The sequence below is a fragment of the Bombina bombina genome, chromosome 6 (genome assembly GCF_027579735.1).
Source record: "Bombina bombina isolate aBomBom1 chromosome 6, aBomBom1.pri, whole genome shotgun sequence".
Lineage (NCBI taxonomy): Eukaryota > Metazoa > Chordata > Amphibia > Anura > Bombinatoridae > Bombina > Bombina bombina.
In genome coordinates this window covers 509,028,022-509,054,721 of record NC_069504.1, presented here as the reverse complement: position 1 = coordinate 509,054,721, position 26,700 = coordinate 509,028,022, and the positions used below count along the sequence as shown (strand labels likewise).

The 26,700-nt window shown below is 43.2% G+C and overlaps 1 protein-coding gene across 1 annotated transcript in view; it reads right to left on the bottom strand.

Annotated features, from left to right (window-relative positions):
- Positions 1–26,700, bottom strand: part of LOC128663195 (long-chain fatty acid transport protein 2) — a 215,405-nt gene that overhangs the window by 84,456 nt on the left and 104,249 nt on the right. Inside the window, exon 3 of the mRNA XM_053717404.1 lies at positions 5,611–5,769. Coding sequence (XP_053573379.1) covers positions 5,611–5,769 — 159 coding nt within the window. The remainder of the gene's footprint in view (positions 1–5,610; positions 5,770–26,700) is intronic.

Genomic DNA, 26,700 nt, shown 5'->3' with positions numbered 1-26,700 from the left:
TGATGAAAAATCAGAAAAGGAGACTCACAAGAAAGAGCAGATAATTCAGAAACTCTTCTAGCAGAAGAGATGGCCAAAAGAAACAAAACTTTCCAAGAAAGTAATTTAATGTCCAGCGAATGCATAGGTTCAAACGGAGGAGTTTGAAGAGCCCCCAGAACCAAATTCAAACTCCAAGGAGGAGAGATTGACTTAATAACAGGTTTTATACGAGCCAAAGCTTGTACAAAACAATGAATATCAGGAAGACTAGCAATCTTTCTGTGAAAAAGAACATAAAGAGCAGAGATTTGACCTTTCAAGGAACTGATAGACAAACCTTATCCAAACCATCCTGAAGAAACTGTAAAATTCTAGGAATTCTAAAAGAATGCCAAGAAAAATGATGAGAAAAACACCAAGAAATGTAAATCTTCCAGACTCGATAATATATCTTCCTAGATACAGTTTTACGAGCCTGTAACATAGTATTAATCACAGAGTCAGAGAAACCTCTATGACTGAGAATCAAGCGTTCAATCTCCATACCTTCAAATTTAAGGATTTGAGAACCTGATGGAAAAAAAGGACCTTTCGATAGAAGGTCTGGTCTTAACGGAAGAGTCCACGGTTGGCAAGTGGCCATCCGGACAAGATCCGCATACCAAAACCTGTGAGGCCATGCTGGAGCCACCAGCAGAATAAACAAACGTTCCTTTAGAATCTTGGAAAAAGAACTATAGGTGGAAAGATATAAGCAGGATGGTACTTCCAAGGAAGTGATAATACATCCACTGCTTCCGCCTGAGGATCCCTGGATCTGGACAGATACCTGGGAAGCTTCTTGTTTAGATGAGAAGCCATCAGATCTATTTCTGGAAGTCCCCATATTTGAACAAATCTGAAGAAATACCTCTGGGTTAAGAAACCATTCGCCCGGATGTAGCGTTTGGCGACTGAGATAATCCGCTTCCCAATTGTCTATACCTGGGATATGAACCGCAGAAATTAGACAGGAGCTGGATTCCGCCCATACAAGTATTCGAGAGACTTCTTTCATAGCCAGAGGACTGTGAGTTCCTCCTTGATGATTGACATATGCCACGGTTGTGACATCGTCCGTCTAGAAACAAATGAACGACTCTCTCTTTAGAAGAGGCCACGACTGAAGAGCTCTGAAAATTGCACGGAGTTCCAAAAATGTTGATTGGTAATCTCACCTCCTGAGATTCCCAAACCCCTTGTGCTGACAGAAACCCCCATACAGCTCCCCAACCTGTCAGACTTGCATCTGTTGAGATCACAGTCTAGGTTGGAAGAACAAAAGAAGCCCCCTGAACTAAACGATGGTGGTCTGTCCACCACGTCAGAGAGTGTCGAACAATCGGTTTTAAAGATATTAATTGAGATATCTTTGTATAATCCCTGCACCACTGGTTCAGCATACAGAGCTGAAGAGGTCGCATGTGAAAACGAGCAAAGGGGATCACGTCCAATGCAGCAGTCATAAGACCTAGAATTTCCATGCATAAGGCTACCGAAGGGAAAGATTGAGACTGAAGGTTTTGATAAGCTGAAACCAATTTCAGACGCCTCTTGTCCGTCAGAGACAGAATCAAGAACACTGAATCTATCAGGAAAAGGTTACCCTTGTCTGAGGAATCAAACAAATTTTTTGGAAAATTGATCCTCCAACCATGTTCTTGAAGAAACAACACTTATAAAAGACTGGAAAGGTTCTTTCTAGTGAAAATGAGCAAAGGGAATTGAATCCAATGCTGTGGCCATAAGACCTAAAACTTCTATGCATATATAGCAACTGAAGGAAATAATAGAGACTAAAGGTACCGATAGACGGAACCCAATAACATTATCCCTTGTCTGATAGAGACAAGGACAGTGACACAAACTATCTGGAAACCTAAAAAAGGTGACTCTTGTGTGAGGAATCAAGAGCTTTTGAAAAGAAGATCCTCTAACTATGTCCTGAAGAGTAAGTGAATCATATGAGATTCCGCATCCTCAGAAAATAATCTGAATGAAAACAGAAAAATGAAAATATGCATTTATTGTATCTAATGAAAACAAATAATGCTATCAATGACCATAAAAAGGCAAAATAGTTTGAATAAAACTCCAAAACCCGGTTCCTCAAAAGGAACTGGAAGAAATACCCCAGAAAATTCCAGGTCTGAGCAGCGCTTGAACCCCATGGGTGCCCAGCCATGCTTCAACAGTACCCAAAATATATAGGACAGAAACACAGTTAAAGAAAGTGTTAGCCTTACTGGAATAAAATCAAAGAAATTTGGACAAAATAAATTTCAAAGAAGCCTTAACCTGCCCCTTACCAGCCAAGCTGGAATACGGCACGTACATCGCAAAATTAGGGAGCTGATTTGGAACTCCAATTATAGACATGTTACTTGGGAAAGAACTCAGGAATTCGTTCCTTAATAAGAACAACCAAACCAGTATAAGCTTAAAGTTTTAGTCTTAGAACTCAACCTTGAAGCCCAGAGTAACAGTTAAGAATTGAATCCAATTATAAAACAAATAATTGATTATCTTAGAACAAAAGAAATATGGATTTTTTTATTTTTTTTTTAAATCACAAAATTCTTCTAGCTAAAAAAGCTAAAGACATAGATTAACCCTCATTTGCGAAAATATTCAATAAAATGAAGACACAAATGAAATTATTAGCATGATAGTCCAGTTTAAAGGACCAGCCAATACAGTGGACTTGCATAATCAATAAATGCAAAACAACAAGACAAATGCAACAGCACTTAGTCTAGTAAATGTTGTCCCTTTAACAATGCTAAAATAAATCATAATCTGATACTTGATCTTAAAGTAAACAGAGAAAAAGAAGCAATTGCAATATCCAAATAAATCACAGGACCAAGAAAAGTACCTGAAACTAAATAATTTTCCATAAATAAGATACAACTATCTAAAGGAAAATAAATACTATTTTGCTATAGAAACAATAGCATAATTAGTAGAATTAGAGATAGCCCCAATAAATTGGAGAACCCTCCAAATTGAGTTTAACTGCTGGCAAAGAATATAGTTTAAAACCTTTGAAGAAGGAATAAAAGAAAATTCTCAGCCTATCCCATTCCCTAGTATAGGGAATTGGAAAGAAAACCTCTGAAAACACAGAAGAAATAAATAGGCAGAAATAATGTCAGCTAGTCTTAAAGAACTAGTTACCTTAATATCCAAAATAATCAACACCTTTTCAACAAAGAACAAATGTACTTTAATAATAGAAAAATAATAAAAAAGTAGATTTGTTAGTGTCAATATCTGATGAAGAAAATTTCTGAAAGAGAAAAAAACATCATCAGAGAAGGATAAATCAGTATGTTGTTGGTCATTTGAAACTTCAATAATTAAAAAAGAAGTGAAAAAAGACCTAAAAATTTTATTAGAAGGCACAAAGTCAGACAAAGCCTTTAACATAGAATCAGAAAAATATTTCTTATAAGTCTTCTAAATATTTCTTGTAAGAAAATATATAAAGCATAAATACTAATGGATTCCGCATGTAAAAGTATAACATAATAACTTATTACAAACCATAGCTAAAGATAAACATTTATAACATTTAAAATAAATGAACTTAGCTTTGGAAGAACTGAAACTCAGTTAAGCGTTTTTCCAGAAGTGGCTTCTGATTCAGAGTCCATCTGAGACATCTTGCAATATGTAATAGAAAAAACAACATATAAAGCAAAATTGATCAAATTCCTTAAATGACAGTTTCAGGAATGGGAAAAAAATGACAATGAACAAGCTTCTAGCAACCAGAAGCAATAAATAATGAGACTTAAATATTGTGGAGACAACAATGACGCTCAAATTTTTTAGCGCCAAAAAAGCCGCCCACATTATTTGGCGCCTAAATGCTTTTGGCGCCAAAAATGGCGCCACATCTGGTAACGGCGACATTTTTTGGCGCAAAAACGTCAATGACAAGAAAATTTTTGCGCCAAGAAAGTCCGCGCCAAGAATGACGCAATAAAATGAAGCATTTTCAGCCCCCGCGAGCCTAACAGCCCGCAGGAAAAAAAGTCAAATTTTAAGGTAAGGAAAAATTGAATTATTCATATGCATTATCCCAAATATGAAACTGACTGTCTGAAAATAAGGAACGTTGAACATCCTGAATCAAGGCAAATAAATGTTTAAACACATATATTTAGAACTTTATATAAAAATGCCCAACCATAGCTTAGAGTGTCACAGAAAATAAGACTTACTTACCCCAGGACACTCATCTACATGTAGTAGAAAGCCAAACCAGTACTGAAACGAGAATCAGTAGAGGTAATGGTATATATAAGAGTATATCGTCGATCTGAAAAGGGAGGTAAGAGATTAATCTCTACGACCGATAACAGAGAACCTATGAAATAGACCCCGTAGAAGGAGATCATTGAATTCAAAATAGGCAATACTCTCTTCACATCCCTCTGACATTCACTGCACGCTGAGAGGAAAACCAGGCTCCAACCTGCTGCGGAGCGCATATCAACGTAGAATCTAGCACAAACTTACTTCACCACCTCCACAGGAGGCAAAGTTTGTAAAACTGATTTGTGGGTGTGGTGAGGGGTGTATTTATAGGCATTTTGAGGTTTGGGAAACTTTGCCCCTCCTGGTAGGAATGTATATCCCATACGTCACTAGCTCATTGACTCTTGCTAATTACATGAAAGAAACATACATATAGAAACATTTATTATTATTTTTTTTAAAAGGGACCTCACATGTTATTTTGGGGGCAATTGGGGATCTGGTTAATTTTGTTGAGCGCTAATTGTAATGGCTGGTTATTTATCCCATGCCTGTAAACGGGCGAATTTGCCCATTTGAAGGGCACACAATAAATTAGCGCTCCACTTGTAATCTAGCCCATCGTGTTTTGATTATTCTCACCATATTTCCTTAGAAATATCATGGTGACCTTCCCAAGATAACCATGCTCAGAACCATTTATTTTCTGTTGGCAACATCTTGGAAGGGTTGCTGCCATATTTCTTAATACTGTGCTCTTCAGAATGACTAGGGAGATTTTCCTAATGTGAAGACATATCATGTATACAAATACACTTCACCTATAAACTTCACCTAACGTTCCTTTGTTTAATTGTTTTAATATGTAACTAGAACTATCTACTTACAATTTTCATTAAACTTTTTTAACTTTTTTTTTTTTTTTTTTTTTTTTTTTTTGCATGTTTGTTAGTTTACCTATCATCTGGAAATTATACCATTCTGCTCTTCGCATATTGATATGTTCCATGATAACACTGTGTTTAATTTTTAACTCAATGGAAAATCTACAGTACCATTATTCTTATAAGTCAAACAAAAAAAATACTTTTACATGTACAAATATACTTATTTTTCCTATTTGAGAAGCTGGAACATCTTGCTAAATCGTACATATAACTGCAGCATAATGTTTTATAAAGTGAGAGGCATTTCAAATACAAGTAGGGTGACTAACAGTAAAGGTAAACATCTATGATCCCATACCTATCTCACATTGCACAACATATGGATTTCCTGCTATTGTTATTGACTCTTTTATAGCAGTATATTTGTTATTACCTTTATCAATGCATCCACGAATCCCTATCATTAGGGCAGCGCTGTGGTAAAGAGGCAGAGTAATGTACAACACATCCGTTGAGGTAACACCAGATAATGTAGATAAAGATGAGCTTATCAAAAGTCGTCCTTGTGTCACAATGGCAGCCTTGGGGAGACCTGGTAAGAAGCAGAACATGATATAATGTAAGACACAGTAATCTACAGAATGAAACAACTAGGTTTTATAATTGTACTTTCATATGCCAAAAGGGATTTAATGATAAATTATCATTTATTTTAGAATGTATTCAAAACAGTTAGGGCCAGATTTCAAGTGGAGTAGTATTTAATGCTCAGGTGCTAACTGCGGGTAGCGCTCATAACAATTTTAAAGTAAAACTTTTTGCTTGCACGCTAACCTGATGCACGCAAAAAGCCAAAGTTAGGATATCGCGAGCGCTAACATATTCCCCTTCCTGTGTAATCTAATTGCAGTTGCCTGCCTGCCAAGCCACTTGCCCAGTGCCACCACTCATATCTGGATAACAGTAGTGTAAATTTAAAAAAAAACTACTTTTTTGACTGTGAAACATCAGTCTGCTTGTGTAATCTAATTGCAGTTGCCTGCCTGCCAGCATGTGTGCCAGGCTCACAGCATATACTGTGCCCACTTGCCCAGTGCCACCACTCATATCTTGTTTAATAGTAGTGTAAGTGTACATTTAAAACAAAATAAACTTTTTGGACTGTGAAACATCAGTCTGCTTTTTTGTGTCAGGCTCACAGCGTATACTGTGCCCACTTGCCCAGTGCCACCACTCATATCTTGTTTAATAGTAGTGTAAGTGTACATTTAAAACAAAATAAACTTTTTGGACTGTGAAACATCAGTCTGCTTTTTTGTGTCAGGCTTGCAGCGTATACTGTGCCCATTTGCCCAGTGCCACCACTCATATCTTGTTTAATAGTAGTGTAAGTGTACATTTAAAAAAAACAAAAAACTTTTTTGACTGTGAAACATCAGTCTGATTTTTTGTGTCAGGCTCACAGCGTATACTGTGCCCACTTGCCCAGTGCCACCACTCATATCTTGTTTAATAGTAGTGTAAGTGTACATTTAAAACAAAAAAAACTTTTTGGACTGTGAAACATCAGTCTGCTTTTTTGTGTCCAGCTCACAGCGTATACTGTGCCCACTTGCCCAGTGCCACCACTCATATCTTGTTTAATAGTAGTGTAAGTGTACATTTTTAAAAAAAAACTTTTTGGACTGTGAAACATCAGTCTGCTTTTTTGTGTCAGGCTCACAGCATATACTGTGCCCACTTGCCCAGTGCCACCACTCATATCTTGTTTAATAGTAGTGTAAGTGTACATTTAAAACAAAAAAACTTTTTGGACTGTGAAACATCAGTCTGCTTTTTTGTGTCAGGCTCACAGAGTATACTGTGCCCACTTGCCCAGTGCCACCACTCATATCTTGTTTAATAGTAGTGTAAGTATACATTTAAAACAAAAAAAACTTTTTGGACTGTGAAACATCAGTCTGCTTTTTTGTGTCAGGCTCACAGCGTAAACTGTGCCCACTTGCCCAGTGCCACCACTCATATCTTGTTTAATAGTAGTGTAAGTGTACATTAAAAAAAAATGACAGGCAGAGGCAGGCCACCCCGCAGGTGCCGTTGTGGTCGTGGTGCTGTGATTCCCTTTGGCCCTACAATAATGCCCAGTGTTCAGAGGCCATGTACCATGAACTCGAAAAGTTCTGAGGACATAGTTGACTTTTTAACACAGGACACCCAATCTTCTATAGCTTCCGCTCCGAACCTTGACGTACCATCCTCCTCCAGCTTATCTTCGGGCACCTCTCAAGTTACCACTCACCCGCCTGCTGCCACCACCAACACTAGCACCACAGCAGCTTCACTTGATCTGTCAGAGGAGTTATTTACACATCAGTTGGAAGAAATGAGTGATGAGCAACCATCATTGACAGAGGATGTAGATAACAGTGATATGTCTCAGTCAGGCAGCATTACAGACATGGACGTACGGTGTGATGATGATGATGTTGTACCCGCTGCTGCTTCCTTTGTTGATTTGTCAGATACAAGTGAAGCGGTTGATGATGACGATGCGTCCATGGATGTCACATGGGTGCCCACTAGAAGAGAAAAAGAACAGGGGGAAAGTTCAGATGGGGAGACAGAGAGGAGGAGGAGGAGACGAGTTGGAAGCAGGGGGAGGTGGTCGCAAGGAGCTAGTGGCACAGTCAGACAGCATGCATCGGCACCCGGGGTCAGCCAGACAGCACGCCAATCAACACATGCTGTTGCCACCACCAGAATGCCGTCATCGCAGAGCTCAGCAGTGTGGCATTTTTTTTGTGTGTCTGCCTCTGACAACAGCAATGCCATTTGCAACCTGTGCCAAAAGAAACTGAGTCGTGGGAAGTCCAACACCCACCTAGGTACAACTGCTTTGCGAAGGCACATGATCGCACATCACAAACGCCTATGGGATCAACACATGAGTACAAGCAGCACACAAACTCAAAGCCGCCATCCTCCTCCTGGTCCAACATCTCCAGCCACGTCAACCACTGCTGTCCTCCTTGCCCCCTCTCAACCATCCGCCACTCCGTCTCTCTTCCGGAGCATTTCCTGCTCATCTGCCCACAGTCAGGTGTCTGTCAAGGACATGTTTGAGCGTAAGAAGCCAATGTCACAAAGTCACCCCCTTGCCCGGCGTCTGACAGCTGGCTTGTCTGAACTCTTAGCCCGCCAGCTTTTACCATACAAGCTGGTGGAGTCTGAGGCGTTCAAAAAATTTGTAGCTATTGGGACGCCACAGTGGAAGGTACCCGGCCGAAATTTCTTTGCACAAAAGGCAATCCCCAACCTGTACTCGATTGTGCGAAAGGAAGTAATGGCATGTCTGGCACACAGTGTTGGGGCAAGGGTCCATCTGACCACTGATAGCTGGTCTGCAAAGCATGGTCAGGGCAGGTATATCACCTACACTGCGCATTGGGTAAACCTGCTGACGGCTGCCAAGCATGGAATGCGTGGCTCTGCAGAGAAGTTGGTGACACTGCCACGACTTGCAGGCAGGCCTGCTGCCACCTCCTCTACTCCTACTCCATCCTCTTCCATAACCTCCTCGGCTGAGTCCTCTTCTGCTGCTGCGTCTTGCTCCACATCAACGGCACCCCCCCAGCTCCCCAGGTACTATTCCACATCCCGGATACGGCAGTGTCACGCCGTTTTGGGGTTGACTTGCCTGAAAGCAGAGAGTCAAACCGGACCAGTACTCCTGTCCGCCCTGAACGCACAGGTGGATCAGTAGCTGACTCCGCACCAACTGGAGATCGGCAAAGTGGTTTCTGACAACGGAAGTAATTTGGTGACGGCATTGAAATTGGGCAAGTTGACACATATGCCGTGCATGGCACATGTGTGTAATCTGATAGTACAACGCTTTGTGCATAAGTACCCAGGCTTACAGGACTTCCCGAAGCAGGCCAGGAAGGTGTGTGGCCATTTCAGTCGTTCCTACACGGCCATGGCGCACTTTTCAGATATCCAGAGGTGAAACAACATACCAGTGAGGCGCTTGATTTGCGACAGCCCGACACGTTGGAATTCAACACTCCTAATGTTCGACCGCCTGCTCCAACAAGAAAAAGCCGTTAACGAGTATTTGTATGACCGGGGTGCTAGGACAGCCTCTGCGGAGCTGGGAATTTTTTTGCCACATTACTGGACGCTCATGCGCAATGCCTGTAGGCTCATGCGTCCTTTTGAGGAGGTGACAAACCTAGTCAGTCGCACCGAAGGCACCATCAACGACATCATACCATTTGTTTTCTTCCTGGAGCGTGCCCTGCGAAGAGTGCTGGATCAGGCTGTAGATGAGCATGAAGAGGAAGAGGAAGAGTTGTGGTCACCATCACCACCAGAAACAGCCTTATCAGCATCGCTTGCTGGACCAGCGGCAACGCTGGAAGAGGATTGTGAGGAAGAGGAGTCAGAGGAGGAATGTGGCTTTGAGGAGGAGGAGGAAGACCAACCACAACAGGCATCCCAGGGTCCTCGTTGTCACCTATCTGGTACCCGTGGTGTTGTACGTGGCTGGGGGGAAGAAGATACCTTCAGTGAGATCACTGAGGATGAGGAACGGGACATGAGTAGCTCGGCATCCAACCTTGTGCAAATGGGGTCTTTCATGCTGTTGTGCCTGTTGAGGGACCCTTGTATAAAAAAGCTGAAGGAGAACGACCTGTACTGGGTGTCCACGCTACTAGACCCCCGGTATAAGCATAAAGTGCCTGAAATGTTACCGAATTACCGCAAGTCGGAAATGATGCAGCAGTTCCAAAATAAATTAAAAAGTATGCTTTACACAGCGTATAAGGGTGATGCCACAGCACAACGGGAATCTAACATGGGAAGAGGTGAAAGTAATCCTCCGACTCCCACGACCACGCCGGCAAGGACAGGACGCTTTGCAGACGTGTTGTTGATGGAGGACATGCAGAGCTTTTTAACTCCTATGCATCGCCACAGCCCTTCGGGGTCCACCCTCAGAGAACGACTCGACCGACAGGTAGCAGACTACCTCGCCTTAACTGCAGATCTCGAGACTCTGAGGAGCGATGAACCCCTTGACTACTGGGTGTGCAGGCTTGACCTGTGGCCTGAGCTATCCCAATTTGCAATAGAACTTCTGGCCTGCCCAGCTTCAAGTGTCCTGTCAGAAAGGACCTTCAGTGCAGCAGGAGGTATTGTCACTGAGAAAAGAAGTCGCCTAGGTCAAAAAAGTCTAGATTACCTCACCTTTATTAAGATGAATGAGGGATGGATCCCGAAGGGACTGACATTGGGCGATACATTAGAGTAAAAAAGGCCTGATGACATGAGCTGCCTTGGGCTAAAAATGGTCCACACGCTGCTGTATTTTATCTTCGAATGCCGGATGACTTGCGTGACTTATCTGCCACCAACTAGGGTTCAAGCCGCAATGTTTTAGGGCACTTTCATCCTGGGAAACAAACATCAATTTTTCTGAACAATACCTAATTTTTCAGGCATGTGTACATGCCAAATTTTTCTGGCCTCTGGTGCTGCACTGTGGCTTCAAAAACCACACTACTCATATCTGGTGGCACAGTAGATTGCACGTGCAGTGCCCCAAATTTGAAGTAGGAGGACCGACCAAGCATCTTTTTCCATCTCCCGGTTCCTAAAATCCATGCCATATACACGTCCCCTGACAGGGGACGTAACAGGGATTAAACTGATCAGAATAGTACTACTTAACACACCACTCATATCTGGTGGCACAGTAGATTGCACGCGGTGCTCTGACAAAATGCAGAAGGACATTTGGCAGACGGACATTTGGCAGACGGACATTTGGCCGACAGACAGAAAGCTAAAGAATTTCCGATTTCGGCTGAGGGCAGATACGTCCCAGACCGCACGTCTTGTAATTCTCTGTCTTGGAAATTATCTATCTATCAAATATATCTATTTATCTATCAAATCTATCTATCTATCGTATCTATCAAATGTATCCATTGCATCTATTGATCTATCTATCTAATCTATGTATCTATCTATCTATCAAATCTATCTATCTCGTGGCCGGACTGTTATCTGACAGCCACTTGTGTTTCGGCCATGCCATATACACGTCCCCTGATAGGGGACGTAACAGGGATTAAACTGATCAGAATAGTACTACTTAACACACCACTCATATCTGGTGGCACAGTAGATTGCACGCGCAGTGCCCCAAATTTGAAGTAGGAGGACCGACCAAGCATCTTTTTCCATCTCCCCGTTCTTAAAATCCATGCCATATACATGTCCCCTGATAGGGGACGTAACAGGGATTAAACTGATCAGAATAGTACTACTTAACACACCACTCATATCTGGTGGCACAGTAGATTGCATGCGGTGCTCTGACAAAATGCAGAGGGACATTTGGCAGACGGACATTTGGCCGACAGACAGAAAGCTAAAGAATGTTCCGATTTCGGCTGAGGGCAGATACGTTCCAGAGTGCTCTGTTCTAATCAGAGCCTCGGGCGCCGCAACTGCCTCTGGTAACCTTACCATGGGTCCCAGTCCACACGTCTTGTAATTCTCTGTCTGGGAAATTATCTATCTATCAAATCTATCTATTTATCTATCAAATCTATCTATCTATCGTATCTATCAAATGTATCTATTGCATCTATTGATCTATCTAATCTATGTATCTATCTATCTATCTATCTATCTATCAAATCTATCTATCTCGTGGCCGGACTGTTATCTGACAGCCACTTGTGTTTTGGCCATGCCATATACATATCCATGCCATATACACGTCCCCTGATAGGGGACGTAACAGGGATTAAACTGATCAGAATAGTACTACTTAACACACCACTCATATCTGGTGGCACAGTAGATTGCATGCGCAGTGCCCCAAATTTGAAGTTGGAGGACCGACCAAGCATCTTTTTCCATCTCCCGGTTCCTAAAATCCATGCCATATACACGTCCCCTGATAGGGGATGTAACAGGGATTACACTGATAGGAATAGTACTACTTAACACAACTTATAATAACGCAGAGAGAGGCAACGCAGAGAGAGGAGTCTGAAGAAGAGGAGTCAGAGGAGGAAGGAAGCTTTGAGGAGGTGGAAGACCAAACACAGCAGGCGTCCCAGGGGGCTTGTTGTCACCTTTCAGGGACCCTTGGTGTTGTACGTGGCTGGGTGGAGGAAGAGACCTTCAATGACATCAGTGAGGACAAGGAACGGGACATGGCTAGCTTGGTATCCAACCTTGTGCAAATGGGGAGTTTGTGGTTGTGCAAATAGACTGTTTGCGGTTGTTTGCGGTGCGTTAAAGGGATAGTCTAGGCCAAAATAAACTTTCATGATTCAGATAGAGCATGTCATTTTAAACAATTTTCCAATTTACTTTTATCACCAATTTTGCTTTGTTCTCTTGGTATTCTTAGTTGAAAGCTTAACCTAGGAGGTTCATATGCTAATTTCTTAGACCTTGAAGCCCACCTCTTTCAGATTGCATTTTAACAGTTTTTCCCCACTAGAGGGTGTTAGTTCACGTATTTCATATAGATAACACTGTGCTCGTGCACGAGAAGTTATCTGGGAGCAGGCACTGATTGGCTAGACTGCAAGTCTGTCAAAAGAACTGAAAAAAGGGGCAGTTTGCAGAGGCTTAGATACAAGATAATCACAGAGGTTAAAAGTATATTATTATAAATGTGTTAGTTATGCAAAACTGGGAAATGGGTAATAAAGGGATTATCTATCTTTTATAACAATAAAAATTCTGGTGTAGACTGTCCCTTTAAACGGGGAGTTTGGTCTGTCACTGTGAAGCGGACGTAACCCTTACACTACCTGATCGATACAACATCATACCTGATGTTTTAAAGCACATTATTCTAAACAATTTAGCAATGTTAGGTGATGTATGCCCTTTATGGCTTAAAAACAGACTCTGCATCACCTATGTAATTTTCCATGGGAGTTTTGCCATGGATCCCCCTCCGGCATGCCACAGTCCAGGTGTTAGTCCCCTTGAAACAACTTTTCCATCACTATTGTGGCCAGAAAGAGTCCCTGTGGGTTTTAAAATTCGCCTGCCTATTGAAGTCTATGGCGCATCGCCCGGTTCGCCCGGTTCGTGTCCGCCATTCGCGAACGCAAATTTTTAGGTTCGTGACATCACTATTTGCTGTTTGTTTATATGGCAGTGCACCAGGTGGCTGCTTAATTTGAGTGTGCCGTTTCCAAATCGAACTCTCTCTCTCTCTATATATATATATATATATATAATTATTTTTTTTATAAAATATACAGTATATCTACACCTATATATCTATATGAATATATACAGGTATAGATATATACAGATATATATATATATATATATAATATAGGACTATATATTTAAAAATACTATCGGCTAGATTACGAGTTGTGCGTTAGGGTAAAAAAGCAGTGTTAAGAGGTCCTAATGCTGCTTTTTTATGCCCGCTGATGCAGCAGTTCCAAAATAAATTAAAAAGTATGCTTTACACAGCGTATAAGGGTGATGCCACAGCACATCGGGAATCTAACATGGGAAGAGGTGAAAGTAATCCTCCGACTCCCACGACCACGCCGGCAAGGACAGGACGCTTTGCAGACGTGTTGTTGATGGAGGACATGCAGAGCTTTTTAACTCCTATGCATCGCCACAGCCCTTCGGGGTCCACCCTCAGAGAACGACTCGACCGACAGGTAGCAGACTACCTCGCCTTAACTGCAGATCTCGAGACTCTGAGGAGCGATGAACCCCTTGACTACTGGGTGTGCAGGCTTGACCTGTGGCCTGAGCTATCCCAATTTGCAATAGAACTTCTGGCCTGCCCAGCTTCAAGTGTCCTGTCAGAAAGGACCTTCAGTGCAGCAGGAGGTATTGTCACTGAGAAAAGAAGTCGCCTAGGTCAAAAAAGTCTAGATTACCTCACCTTTATTAAGATGAATGAGGGATGGATCCCGAAGGGACTGACATTGGGCGATACATTCGAGTAAAAAAGGCCTGATGACATGAGCTGCCTTGGGCTAAAAATGGTCCACACGCTGCTGTATTTTATCTTCGAATGCCGGATGACTTGCGTGACTTATCTGCCACCAACTAGGGTTCAAGCCGCAATGTTTTAGGGCACTTTCATCCTGGGAAACAAACATCAATTTTTCTGAACAATACCTAATTTTTCAGGCATGTGTACATGCCAAATTTTTCTGGCCTCTGGTGCTGCACTGTGGCTTCAAAAACCACACTACTCATATCTGGTGGCACAGTAGATTGCACGTGCAGTGCCCCAAATTTGAAGTAGGAGGACCGACCAAGCATCTTTTTCCATCTCCCGGTTCCTAAAATCCATGCCATATACACGTCCCCTGACAGGGGACGTAACAGGGATTAAACTGATCAGAATAGTACTACTTAACACACCACTCATATCTGGTGGCACAGTAGATTGCACGCGGTGCTCTGACAAAATGCAGAAGGACATTTGGCAGACGGACATTTGGCAGACGGACATTTGGCCGACAGACAGAAAGCTAAAGAATTTCCGATTTCGGCTGAGGGCAGATACGTCCCAGACCGCACGTCTTGTAATTCTCTGTCTTGGAAATTATCTATCTATCAAATATATCTATTTATCTATCAAATCTATCTATCTATCGTATCTATCAAATGTATCTATTGCATCTATTGATCTATCTATCTAATCTATGTATCTATCTATCAAATCTATCTATCTCGTGGCCGGACTGTTATCTGACAGCCACTTGTGTTTCGGCCATGCCATATACACGTCCCCTGATAGGGGACGTAACAGGGATTAAACTGATCAGAATAGTACTACTTAACACACCACTCATATCTGGTGGCACAGTAGATTGCACGCGCAGTGCCCCAAATTTGAAGTAGGAGGACCGACCAAGCATCTTTTTCCATCTCCCCGTTCTTAAAATCCATGCCATATACATGTCCCCTGATAGGGGACGTAACAGGGATTAAACTGATCAGAATAGTACTACTTAACACACCACTCATATCTGGTGGCACAGTAGATTGCACGCGGTGCTCTGACAAAATGCAGAGGGACATTTGGCAGACGGACATTTGGCCGACAGACAGAAAGCTAAAGAATGTTCCGATTTCGGCTGAGGGCAGATACGTTCCAGAGTGCTCTGTTCTAATCAGAGCCTCGGGCGCCGCAACTGCCTCTGGTAACCTTACCATGGGTCCCAGTCCACACGTCTTGTAATTCTCTGTCTGGGAAATTATCTATCTATCAAATCTATCTATTTATCTATCAAATCTATCTATCTATCTATCGTATCTATCAAATGTATCTATTGCATCTATTGATCTATCTATCTAATCTATGTATCTATCTATCTATCAAATCTATCTATCTCGTGGCCGGACTGTTATCTGACAGCCACTTGTGTTTCGGCCATGCCATATACATATCCATGCCATATACACGTCCCCTGATAGGGGACGTAACAGGGATTAAACTGATCAGAATAGTACTACTTAACACACCACTCATATCTGGTGGCACAGTAGATTGCATGCGCAGTGCCCCAAATTTGAAGTTGGAGGACCGACCAAGCATCTTTTTCCATCTCCCGGTTCCTAAAATCCATGCCATATACACGTCCCCTGATAGGGGACGTAACAGGGATTACACTGATAGGAATAGTACTACTTAACACACCTTATAATAACGCAGAGAGAGGCAACGCAGAGAGAGGAGTCTGAAGAAGAGGAGTCAGAGGAGGAAGGTAGCTTTGAGGAGGTGGAAGACCAAACACAGCAGGCGTCCCAGGGGGCTTGTTGTCACCTTTCAGGGACCCTTGGTGTTGTACGTGGCTGGGTGGAGGAAGAGACCTTCAATGACATCAGTGAGGACAAGGAACGGGACATGGCTAGCTTGGTATCCAACCTTGTGCAAATGGGGAGTTTGTGGTTGTGCAAATAGACTGTTTGCGGTTGTTTGCGGTGCGTTAAAGGGATAGTCTAGGCCAAAATAAACTTTCATGATTCAGATAGAGCATGTCATTTTAAACAATTTTCCAATTTACTTTTATCACCAATTTTGCTTTGTTCTCTTGGTATTCTTAGTTGAAAGCTTAACCTAGGAGGTTCATATGCTAATTTCTTAGACCTTGAAGCCCACCTCTTTCAGATTGCATTTTAACAGTTTTTCCCCACTAGAGGGTGTTAGTTCACGTATTTCATATAGATAACACTGTGCTCGTGCACGAGAAGTTATCTGGGAGCAGGCACTGATTGGCTAGACTGCAAGTCTGTCAAAAGAACTGAAAAAAGGGGCAGTTTGCAGAGGCTTAGATACAAGATAATCACAGAGGTTAAAAGTATATTATTATAAATGTGTTAGTTATGCAAAACTGGGAAATGGGTAATAAAGGGATTATCTATCTTTTATAACAATAAAAATTCTGGTGTAGACTGTCCCTTTAAACGGGGAGTTTGGTCTGTCACTGTGAAGCGGACGTAACCCTTACACTACCTGATCGATACAACATCATACCTGATGTTTTAAAGCACATTATTCTAAACAATTTAGCAATGTTAGGTGATGTATGCCCTTTATGGCTTAAAAACAGACTCTGCATCACCTATGTAATTTTCCATGGGAGTTTTGCCATGGATCCCCCTCCGGCATGCCACAGTCCAGGTGTTAGTCCCCTTGAAACAACTTTTCCATCACTATTGTGGCCAGAAAGAGTCCCTGTGGGTTTTAAAATTCGCCTGCCTATTGAAGTCTATGGCGGTTCGCCCGGTTCGCTCGGTTCGTGTCCGCCATTCGCGAACGCAAATTTTTAGGTTCGTGACATCACTATTTGCTGTTTGTTTATATGGCAGTGCACCAGGTGGCTGCTTAATTTGAGTGTGCCGTTTCCAAATCGAACTCTCTCTCTCTCTATATATATATATATATATATATATATATAATTATTTTTTTTATAAAATATACAGTATATCTACACCTATATATCTATATGAATATATACAGGTATAGATATATACAGATATATATATATAATATAGGACTATATATTTAAAAATACTATCGGCTAGATTACGAGTTGTGCGTTAGGGTAAAAAAGCAGCGTTAAGAGGTCCTAACGTTGCTTTTTTATGCCCGCTCGTATTACGAGTCTTGAAGGTTTAGGGTCACCGCACACTTTTTTGGCCTTACCGCAAAATGACTTACGTAAACTTCGTAAAGTCTTTTTCTATGGGACTTCCATAGCGCCGGTATTACGAGTCTGTCCTGGGAGGACAAAAAGTGAGCAGTACAGCCTACCCCGTCAAGAGTCCTAACGCATTTAAAAATCAGTAGTTAAGAGTTTTATCGTACAACGCCGTAACATAAAACTCATAACTAAAGTGCTAAAAAGTACATTAACACCCAGAAACTACCTATTAACCCCTAAACCAAGGCCCTCCCGCATCACAAACACTATAATAAAATTATTAACCCCTAATCTGCCGCTCCGGACATCACCGCAACTGTATAAAACATATTAACCACTAAACCGCCGCACTCCCGCCTTGCAAACATTAGTTAAATATTATTAACCCCTAATCTGCCATCCCTAACATCGCCGCCACCTATCTACATTTATTAACCCCTAATCTGCCGCCGCCGCTATACTAAATGTATTAACCCCTAAACCTAAGTCTAACCCTAACCCTAACACCCCCTAACTTAAATATAATTTAAATAAATCAAAATAAAAATTAATATTATTACCTAAATAATTCCTATTTAAAACTAAATACTTACCTATAAAATAAACCCTAAGCTAGCTACAATATAACTAATAGTTACATTGTAGCTAGTTTAGGGTTTATTTTTATTTTACAGGCAAGTTTGTATTTATTTTAACTAGGTAGAATAGTTACTAAATAGTTATTATTTAGGTAATAATATTAATTTTATTTAGATTTATTGTAATTATATTTAAGTTAGGGGGGGTTAGGGTTAGACTTAGGTTTAGGGGTTAATACATTTAGTATAGTGGCGGCGATGTTGGGGCGGCAGATTAGGGGTTCAAATATTTAACTAATATTTGCGAGGTGGGAGTGCAGCAGTCTAGGGGTTAATATGTTTATTATAGTGGCGGCGACGTTGGGGACGGCAAATTAGGGGTTAATAAGTGTAGGTAGGTTGTGGCGATATTGGGGGCGGCAGATTAGGGTTTAATAAATATAATGTAGGTGTCGACGATGTTGGGGGCAGCAGATTAGGGGTTCATAAGTATAATTTAGGTGGCGGCCGTGTCCGGAGCGGCAGATTAGGGATTAATAAATATAATGCAGGTGTCTGTGATATCATGGGCGGCAGATTAGGGGTTAATAAATATAATGTAGGTGTCGACGATGTTGGGGGCAGCAGATTAGGGGTTCATAAGTATAATTTAGGTGGCGGCCGTGTCCGGAGCGGCAGATTAGGGATTAATAAATATAATGCAGGTGTCTGTGATATCGTGGGCGGCAGATTAGGGGTTAATAAGTGTAAGATTAGGGGTGTTTAGACTCGGGGTTCATGTCAGGGTGTTAGGTAATAGGAATCAATGGGGCTGCGTTACTGAGTTTTACACTGCTTGCAGGTGTTAGACTTTTTTTCAGCCGGCTCTCCCCGTTGATTCCTATGGGGAAATCGTGCACGAGCACGTACAACCAGTTCACCGCTGACTTAAGCAGCGCTGGTATTGCAGTGCGGTAAGGAGCTAAATTTTGCTCAACGCTCACTTCTTGCCTTTTAACGCCGAGTTTGTAAAAACCCGTAATACCAGCACTGTAGGAAAGTGAGCGGTGAGAGAAAACTGCTCGTTAGCATGGCACAGCTCATAACGAAAAACTAGTAATCTAGCCGTATGTTAAGAACATTGGAATATAAAATATTTACAGAAAATACACAGTAAAACACATTATAAAATATTATTTTTCATGATTAAATGTATTTGAGTGGAAAGGGCTCCAAAGTGTGTATGTATATATACTGCCAGGATGCCAACGGTTTAATATAACAAGTGGAGGATGGCACTCTCTGGTCTTTTTAAAATGTACTTTTATTAGAAAAAGGTGTAACGTTTCGGGGACACACTACCCTTCCTCAGACAATATATATATATGTGTGTGTGTATGTATGTGTGTGTATACATATATAAATATATATATTCAAGCCCTGAGGAAGCCCGTCTCTCTAGTGACGAGTGGCTGAAACACGCGTTGGCATTGGTCGACCGCTCCATGTGGCCTGATACGCTGATTTGTTTGACTGCATGGCGGAGGATCTGAGCGTGTTACCAAATTAACACAAGCCTATGTAAGGAAAACTTTTCCCTGAAGGATATCGCCAGAACCTTTATGGTACATACAGCAGATTCTACAGTACATCTACACAGCAGCTTCCAGATGGAATATTCATGGAGCAATATGAAAGTCCGGTAAACCCACAAACAGGTGCAGTTGACAGAGGGGTATGAATCTACTAATAAGGTATCCTCCTGCATCGTTGTGTTTGTTCTTGCTTTCCCTGACACGCAGCACGCATTCAGATGTTTGCTTGAACTACTCTGCTATAAATAAGATATGTGCAGTTGACAGTGGGGTATTTTAATATCTAAAGATTATCCTCCTGCACTTTATTCTTGCTTTTCGCTTCGCTCTGCTTTGCTGCTGAATTACTAATTTTCTGCGTCATGTGCTGTGCAATTTATTCTTTTGGTTCACACAAATACTAGTGACATGACCGTATGTAAGCTCTCATCTTATCAGCTCTATTTCGTGCAGGATGCCACTAAAAGCCTGTAGATATTCCTGGGAAGTGCTATAATAACGGAGAGATTTTCCTTCTATACAGTCCGCAATAGACTGATAACCTCCTGGCTTTAAGAAATTATTTTTAGCCCCTGTTGGGCTTTCTAAATATATCCTTCCAGATTATCCGCCCACTGCTTTGTTATAACTTGTACATGTGTGTACTCACATGACATTTGCCTAGTGTTCATGTTATGTTGTATGTTGTATATCATTTCCTGCATACAAGGTTTTTCTATGCTTTAGTATTTTATAATCTGACAGGTGACTATGCACAGATTGAGTGATCTTGACCATCTCAGTTTTTACTAAAACCATTTAAGGTCTGAGATTATATGCAAAAACTCATTATCTGTGCTTACTCACTTGTAGCATTGGAACTTGATTATTAATACTTTATGTACTCTAGGAAGTATTTAACATTTTAGTTCTTACAAAATGTTTGTCATTTCATATGGACCGGTCCTAATTATCTTTTAACATATGTGAACATATTTTGTTCTGTTGTTTTAACCACGATTTTCTTCATCCAGTGTTACTTGGTGTTGTCATTCTGATGAGCCTGCGCTCGACACAGTGTTAAAATAAATGTTACCCTGATAAAATCCAAGAAAGTGTTGTTTAAGTGTTTTTTCAAACTCTTAAAGGGCCATAATACCCAAATGTTTAAACCCTTGAAAGTGATGCAGCATAGCTGTAAAAAGCTGACTAGAAAATATCACCTGAACATCTCTATGTAAAAAAGAAAGATATTTTACCTCAAAAGTTTCTCAGTAGCCAGATCCCATTGTAAAGTACTTCTAAGCAGCAAATCAGTATGTCTGTCCCGGGATAGCGGAAGGAGCGAGCTTTCGTACACACTCATCTTATTTCCCTATTCAGTGTAAGGAAGTTTACAATGAAATCTCATGAGAGTTAAGTCAAATCTCATGAGATCACAGTAAAAGAGTTCATGACCTCAGCACTGTTGATGCTGATTGGCTGCTGTTCATTTCTTCACTTTTATTTTTTTACCTGAAGCTGGGCTGCAGCTGAGTATAACTTTTTACACAGAACTTACTCTGCTGAGCTAAGGAGATTGTGAGGTAAAATATCTTCTTTTTTACATAGAGATGCTCAGGTGATATTTTCCTGTCAGCTTTTTACAGTTATACTGCATCAGTTTCAAGTGATTTAGCATATGAGTATTATGTTTCTTTAAAAGAGTGCTGAATTCCCAGTCTTTGTAGTGATTTTATTCTAAATGACTTGTTCTTCTTTGTTACTAGTGAATAATTATTTAATGGGTCTGCACCATAATATTGACTAAATTACCAACATAAATTTTCTTTATATATTAGTTGGCCTTCCTATTAGAATACCTAGATAATCTAGAGTGTTCTGCAACACTTTTAGAATTACAAGCAAATTTTCCGTCCATTTTCCCTTTTTTAAAAAAAAAATAATAATAATATATATAGCCACGCTACTACAGAGTCTAGTTGCAAAGCCCGGTGACGTCACGGTATGCTAATGAGCCATGCGGTTGACTAAACAAGCCGTTGATTGGCTGAGTATGTAACTTGCGCCCAACTGACACACTGCAGACTCTTTGAACAGCACAGCAGCTGGAGAACGATTAGCAGCAATTCATAATATACAGTGAGTAACTGATCCTATACTATAAAAGGCCAAGTGTGTTTCTCCGAAGCTGTCATGCGCAGTAGAGACAGCACAAGGACAAACACACCTGGCCTTACAGTCCCTAAGTCTCTGTGCGAGCAGAAGTGGGCGTGACCGAGCGTGAAGGGGGCGAGGCCGAGCATGGGGGCCGTGAAGGGGGCGGGGCCGAGCGTGAAGGGGGCGGGGCCAGACGGGCCGTGAAAGGCCGTGCAGACTGAGACTCTGAGAGCTCAAAGCAGCTCAAAAGAGGGGAGAGAGGGGGTAGGGAAAAGATAAGAAAGGTGAGAGAGATCAAGAGGGGAGAGAGAGATCAAGAGGGGAGATAAAAAGAGCACAACAGAGGGAGCAAAAGAGAGGGAGAGAGACAGCAAAAGAGAGGGGGAGGGAGAGCAAAAGAAATGGGAGAGAGAGATCAAAAGAGAGGGGGGAAGAGAGAGGGGGCGGGGGGAAGAGAGAAAGGGGGAGGGGGGAAGAGAGAGATGGGGAGGGGGGAGAGAGAAAGGGGAGAGAGAGGGGGGAGAGGGAGAGAGAGGGGGAGAGAAAGGGGGGGAGGGAGAGAAAGGGGGGAGGGAGATAAAGAGGGAGGGAGGGAGAGAAAGAGGGAGGGAGGGAGAGAAAGGGGGGGGGAGAGAAAGAGGGGGGAGGGAGAGAAAGAGGGGGGGAGGGAGAGAGAGATGGGGGAGAGAGGGGGGAGAGAGAGAGGGGAGAGAGAGAGGGAAGAGAGAGAGGGGGGGGAGAGAAAGAGAGGGGGGAGAGAAAGAGAGGGGGGAGAGAGAGAGGGGAGAGGGGTGAGAGAGAGGGGAGAGAGAGAGAGAGAGAGGGGAGAAAGAGATAGAGGGGAGGGAGAGGGGGGGAGAGAGAGGGGGGAGAGAGAGAGGGGAGAGAGAGAGAGCGCAAAAGAGAGGGGGGAGAGAGCGCAAAAGAGAGGGGGGAGAGCGCAAAAGAGAGGGGTGAGAGAGAGAGAGCGTAAAAGAGAGGGGTGAGAGAGAGAGTGCAAAAGAGAGGGGGAGAGAGAGCGTAAAAGAGAGGGGGAGAGAGAGAGCGCAAAAGAGAGGGGAGAGAGAGAGCGCAAAAGAGAGGGGAGAGAGAGCGCAAAAGAGAGGGGGAGAGAGAGAGCGCAAAAGAGAGGGGGAGAGAGAGAGAGCGCAAAAGAGGAGGGAGAGAGAGAGCGCAAAAGAGGGGGGAGAGAGAGAGAGCGCAAAAGAGGGGGGGAGAGAGACCGCAAAAGAGAGGGGGAGAGAGAGAGCGTAAAAGAGGGGGGGAGAGAGAGAGCGTAAAAGAGAGGGGGAGAGAGAGAGCGTAAAAGAGGGGGGAGAGAGCGTAAAAGAAGGGGGGAGAGAGAGAGCACAAAAGAGGGGGAGAGAGAGAGCGCAAAAGAGGGAGGAGAGAGAGAGCGTAAAAGAGGGGTGAGAGAGAGCGCAAAAGAGAGGGGGAGAGAGAGAGCTCAAAAGAGAGGGGGAGAGAGAGAGCTCAAAAAAGAGGTGGAGAGAGAGAGCTCAAAACAGAGGGGGAAAGAAAGCACAAAAGAGAGGCGGAGAGAGAGAGCAAAAGAGAGGGGGAGAGAGAGCGCAAAAGAGAGGGGAGAGAGAGAGCACAAAAGAGAGGGGGAGAGAGAGAGAGCTCAAAAGAGAGAGGGAGAGAAAGCGCAAAAGAGAAGGGGGAGAGAGAGAGAAAGAAGGGGGGAGGGAGAGAAAGAGGGGGGAGGGAGAGAAAGAGGGGGGAGAGAGGGGGGGGAGAGAGAGAGGGGAGGGAGAGGGGAGGGGGAGAGAGACGGGTGAGAGAGAGGGGAGAGAGAGAGGGCAGAGAGAGGGGGGAGAGAAAGAGAGGGGGAGAGAAAGAGAGGGGGGCGAGAGAGAGGGGAGAGGGGCGAGAGAGAGGGGAGAGGGAGAGAGAGGGGAGAGAGAGAGAGAGCGGAGAGAGAGAGAGAGAGAGAGAGAGAGGGGAGAGAGAGAGAGAGAGGGGAGAGAGAGAGAGAGAGAGAGAGAGAGAGAGAGAGGTAGAGGGGAGAGAGAGAGAGAGAGAGAGATAGAGGGGAGAAAGAGATAGAGGGGAGAGAGGGGGGGAGAGAGAGGGAAGAGAGAGAGCGCAAAAGAGAGGGGGGGAGAGAGAGCGCAAAAGAGGGGGGAGAGAGAGAGCGCAAAAGAGGGGGGAGAGAGAGAGCGCAAAAGAGGGGGGAGAGAGAGAGCGCAAAAGAGGGGGGGAGAGAGAGCGCAAAAGAGGGGGGAGAGAGAGCGTAAAAAAGGGGGGAGAGAGAGAGAGTAAAAGAGGGGGGAGAGAGAGAGAGAGAGTAAAAGAGGGGGGAGAGAGAGAGCGCAAAAGAGGGGGGGGGGAGAGAGTGTAAAAGAGAGGGGTGAGAGATAGCGCAAAAGAGAGGGGAGAGAGAGAGCACAAAAGAGAGGGGAGAGAGAGCGCAAAAGAGAGGGGGAGAGAGAGAGCGCAAAAGAGGGGGGAGAGAGAGAGCGCAAAAGAGGGGGATAGAGAGAGAGCGCAAAAGAGGGGGGAGAGAGAGAGCGCAAAAGAGGGGGGGGGAGAGAGCATAAAAGAGGGGGGGAGAGAGAGCGTAAAAGAGGGGGGGAGAGAGAGAGCGCAAAAGAGGGGGGAGAGAGAGAGCACAAAAGAGGGGGGAGAGAGAGAGCGTAAAAGAGGGGGGAGAGAGAGCGCAAAAGAGAGGGGGGAGAGAGAGAGAGCTCAAAAGAGAGGGGGAGAGAGAGAGCTCAAAAGAGAGGTGGAGAGAGAGCTCAAAACAGAGGGGGAAAGAAAGCGCAAAAGAGAGGGGGAGAGAGAGAGCAAAAGAGAGGGGGAGAAAGAGAGCGCAAAAGAGGGGGAGAGAGAGAGCGCAAAAGAGGGGGAGAGAGAGAGCACAAACGAGGGGGGAGAGAGAGCGCAAAAGAGGGGGGGAGAGAGAGCGCAAAAGAGAGGGGGGAGAGAGAGAGCTCAAAAGAGAGGGGGAGAGAAAGCGCAAAAGAGAAGGGGGGAGAAAGAGAGCAAAAGAGAGGGGGAGGGAGAGAGCGCAAGAGGTGGGACCGCTGTACCCTGCAAAAAATGGCCCGTGTGAACGGGCTTTAGGACTAGTATTATACCTAATCCGATATGGTCATTCCATTAATCCCTAACTCACTGATCAAAGGTTAAAAGTCTATATTAAATGGTAACATTTATTCTTTCTAAACACTTAATATGAAGCTCATCTTTGCAATAATTGCATTTAGCCACGCAAACTGTAACTTTGTGTCTAAACAGCCTAACATTATCTGGTGCCGAATAATACACCGATTAGTGTGTAAACTTGAACATATAAACTACGTTGTTGCAGAGGGGTTTATATATTTATTCAAATGATTTTACCTATATTGTATATGATTTGATATATTGAATTTTAAAGGTATATATTAACCCTTTAACGACCAAGGACGTGCAGGGTACGTCCTCAAAAAAAAGGCAGTTAACGCCTGAGGACGTACCCTGCACGTCCTCAGTCTGGAAAGCAGCTGGAAGTGATCCTGATCACTTCCAGCTGCTTTCCGGGTTATTGCAGGATGCCTCGATATCGAGGCATCCTGCAATAACATTTTTCAGCCATCCGGTGCAGAGAGAGCCACTCGGTGGCCCTCTCTGCACCGGAAATCGGTGGCTCTGTTTGTTGGTGGGCGGGAGCCGGCATGGAAGGCGGGTGGCGGCCATGGATGGCCCTTCAGATCTGGAGGGGGGCGGGATCATGGGCGGGGATGTCCGGGGCGCGCATGGACGCGCGCACGTGCACGGGGGGGGGGGGGCGGGGGAGGGCACGTGCACGGGGAGGGAGCGGGTGGGAACCGCTACACTACAGAAAAAAAGTGTTGAAAAATGAAAAAAATGGTAGAAAAATAAACAAATAATTGGTCTGTGGGGGGGGGGGGGAGCTACACTACAGAAAAAACGGCCAAAAAATAAAAAAAAAAAACATATTTTTTTGCAAACTGGGTACTGGCAGACAGCTGCCAGTACCCAAGATGGCCCCCAATAAGGCAGAGGGGGAGGGTAAGAGAGCGGTTTTGGGGGGGATCCTACACAGTAGCATATGTAAATATGCTAAAAAAAAATTAAAAAACCCTTTTATTTTAGTACTGGCAGACTTTATGCCAGTACTTAAGATGGCGGGGACAATTGTGGGGTGGGGGAGGGAGCTGTTTGGGAGGGATCAGGGGGTGGGATGTGTCAGGTGGGAGGCTGATCTCTACACTAAAGCTAAAATTAACCCTGCAAGCTCCCTACAAACTCCCTAATTAACCCCTTCACTGCTAGCCATAATACACGTGTGAGGCGCAGGAGCATTTAGCAGCCTTCTAATTACTAGAAAGCAACGCCAAAGTCATATATGTCTGCTATTTCTGAACAAAGGGGATCCCGGAGAAGCATTTACAACCATTTGTGCCATAATTGCACAAGCTGTTTGTAAATGATTTCAGTGAGAAACCTAAAATTGTGAAAAATGTAACTTTTTTTAATTTGATCGCATTTGGCGGTGAAATGGTGGCATGAAATATACCAAAATGGGCCTAGATCAATACTTGGGGATGTCTACTACACTACACTAAAGCTAAAATTAACCCTACAAGCTCCCTAAAAGCTCCCTAATTAACCCCTTAACTGCTGGGCATAATACACGTGTGGTGCGCAGTGGCATTTAGCGGCCTTCTAATTACCAAAAAGCAACGCCAAAGCCATATATGTCTGCTATTTCTGAACAAAGGGGATCCCAGAGAAGAATTTACAACCATTTATGCCATAATTGCACAAGCTGTTTGTAAATAATTTCAGTGAGAAACCGAAAGTTGTGAAAAAATTTGTGAAAAAGTGAACGATTTTTTGTATTTGATCGCATTTGGCGGTGAAATGGTGGTATAAAATATACCAAAATTGGCCTAGCTCAATACTTTGGGATGTCTACTAAAAAAAAAAAATATAGACATGTCAAGGGATATTCAGGGATTCCTGAAAGATATTAGTGTTC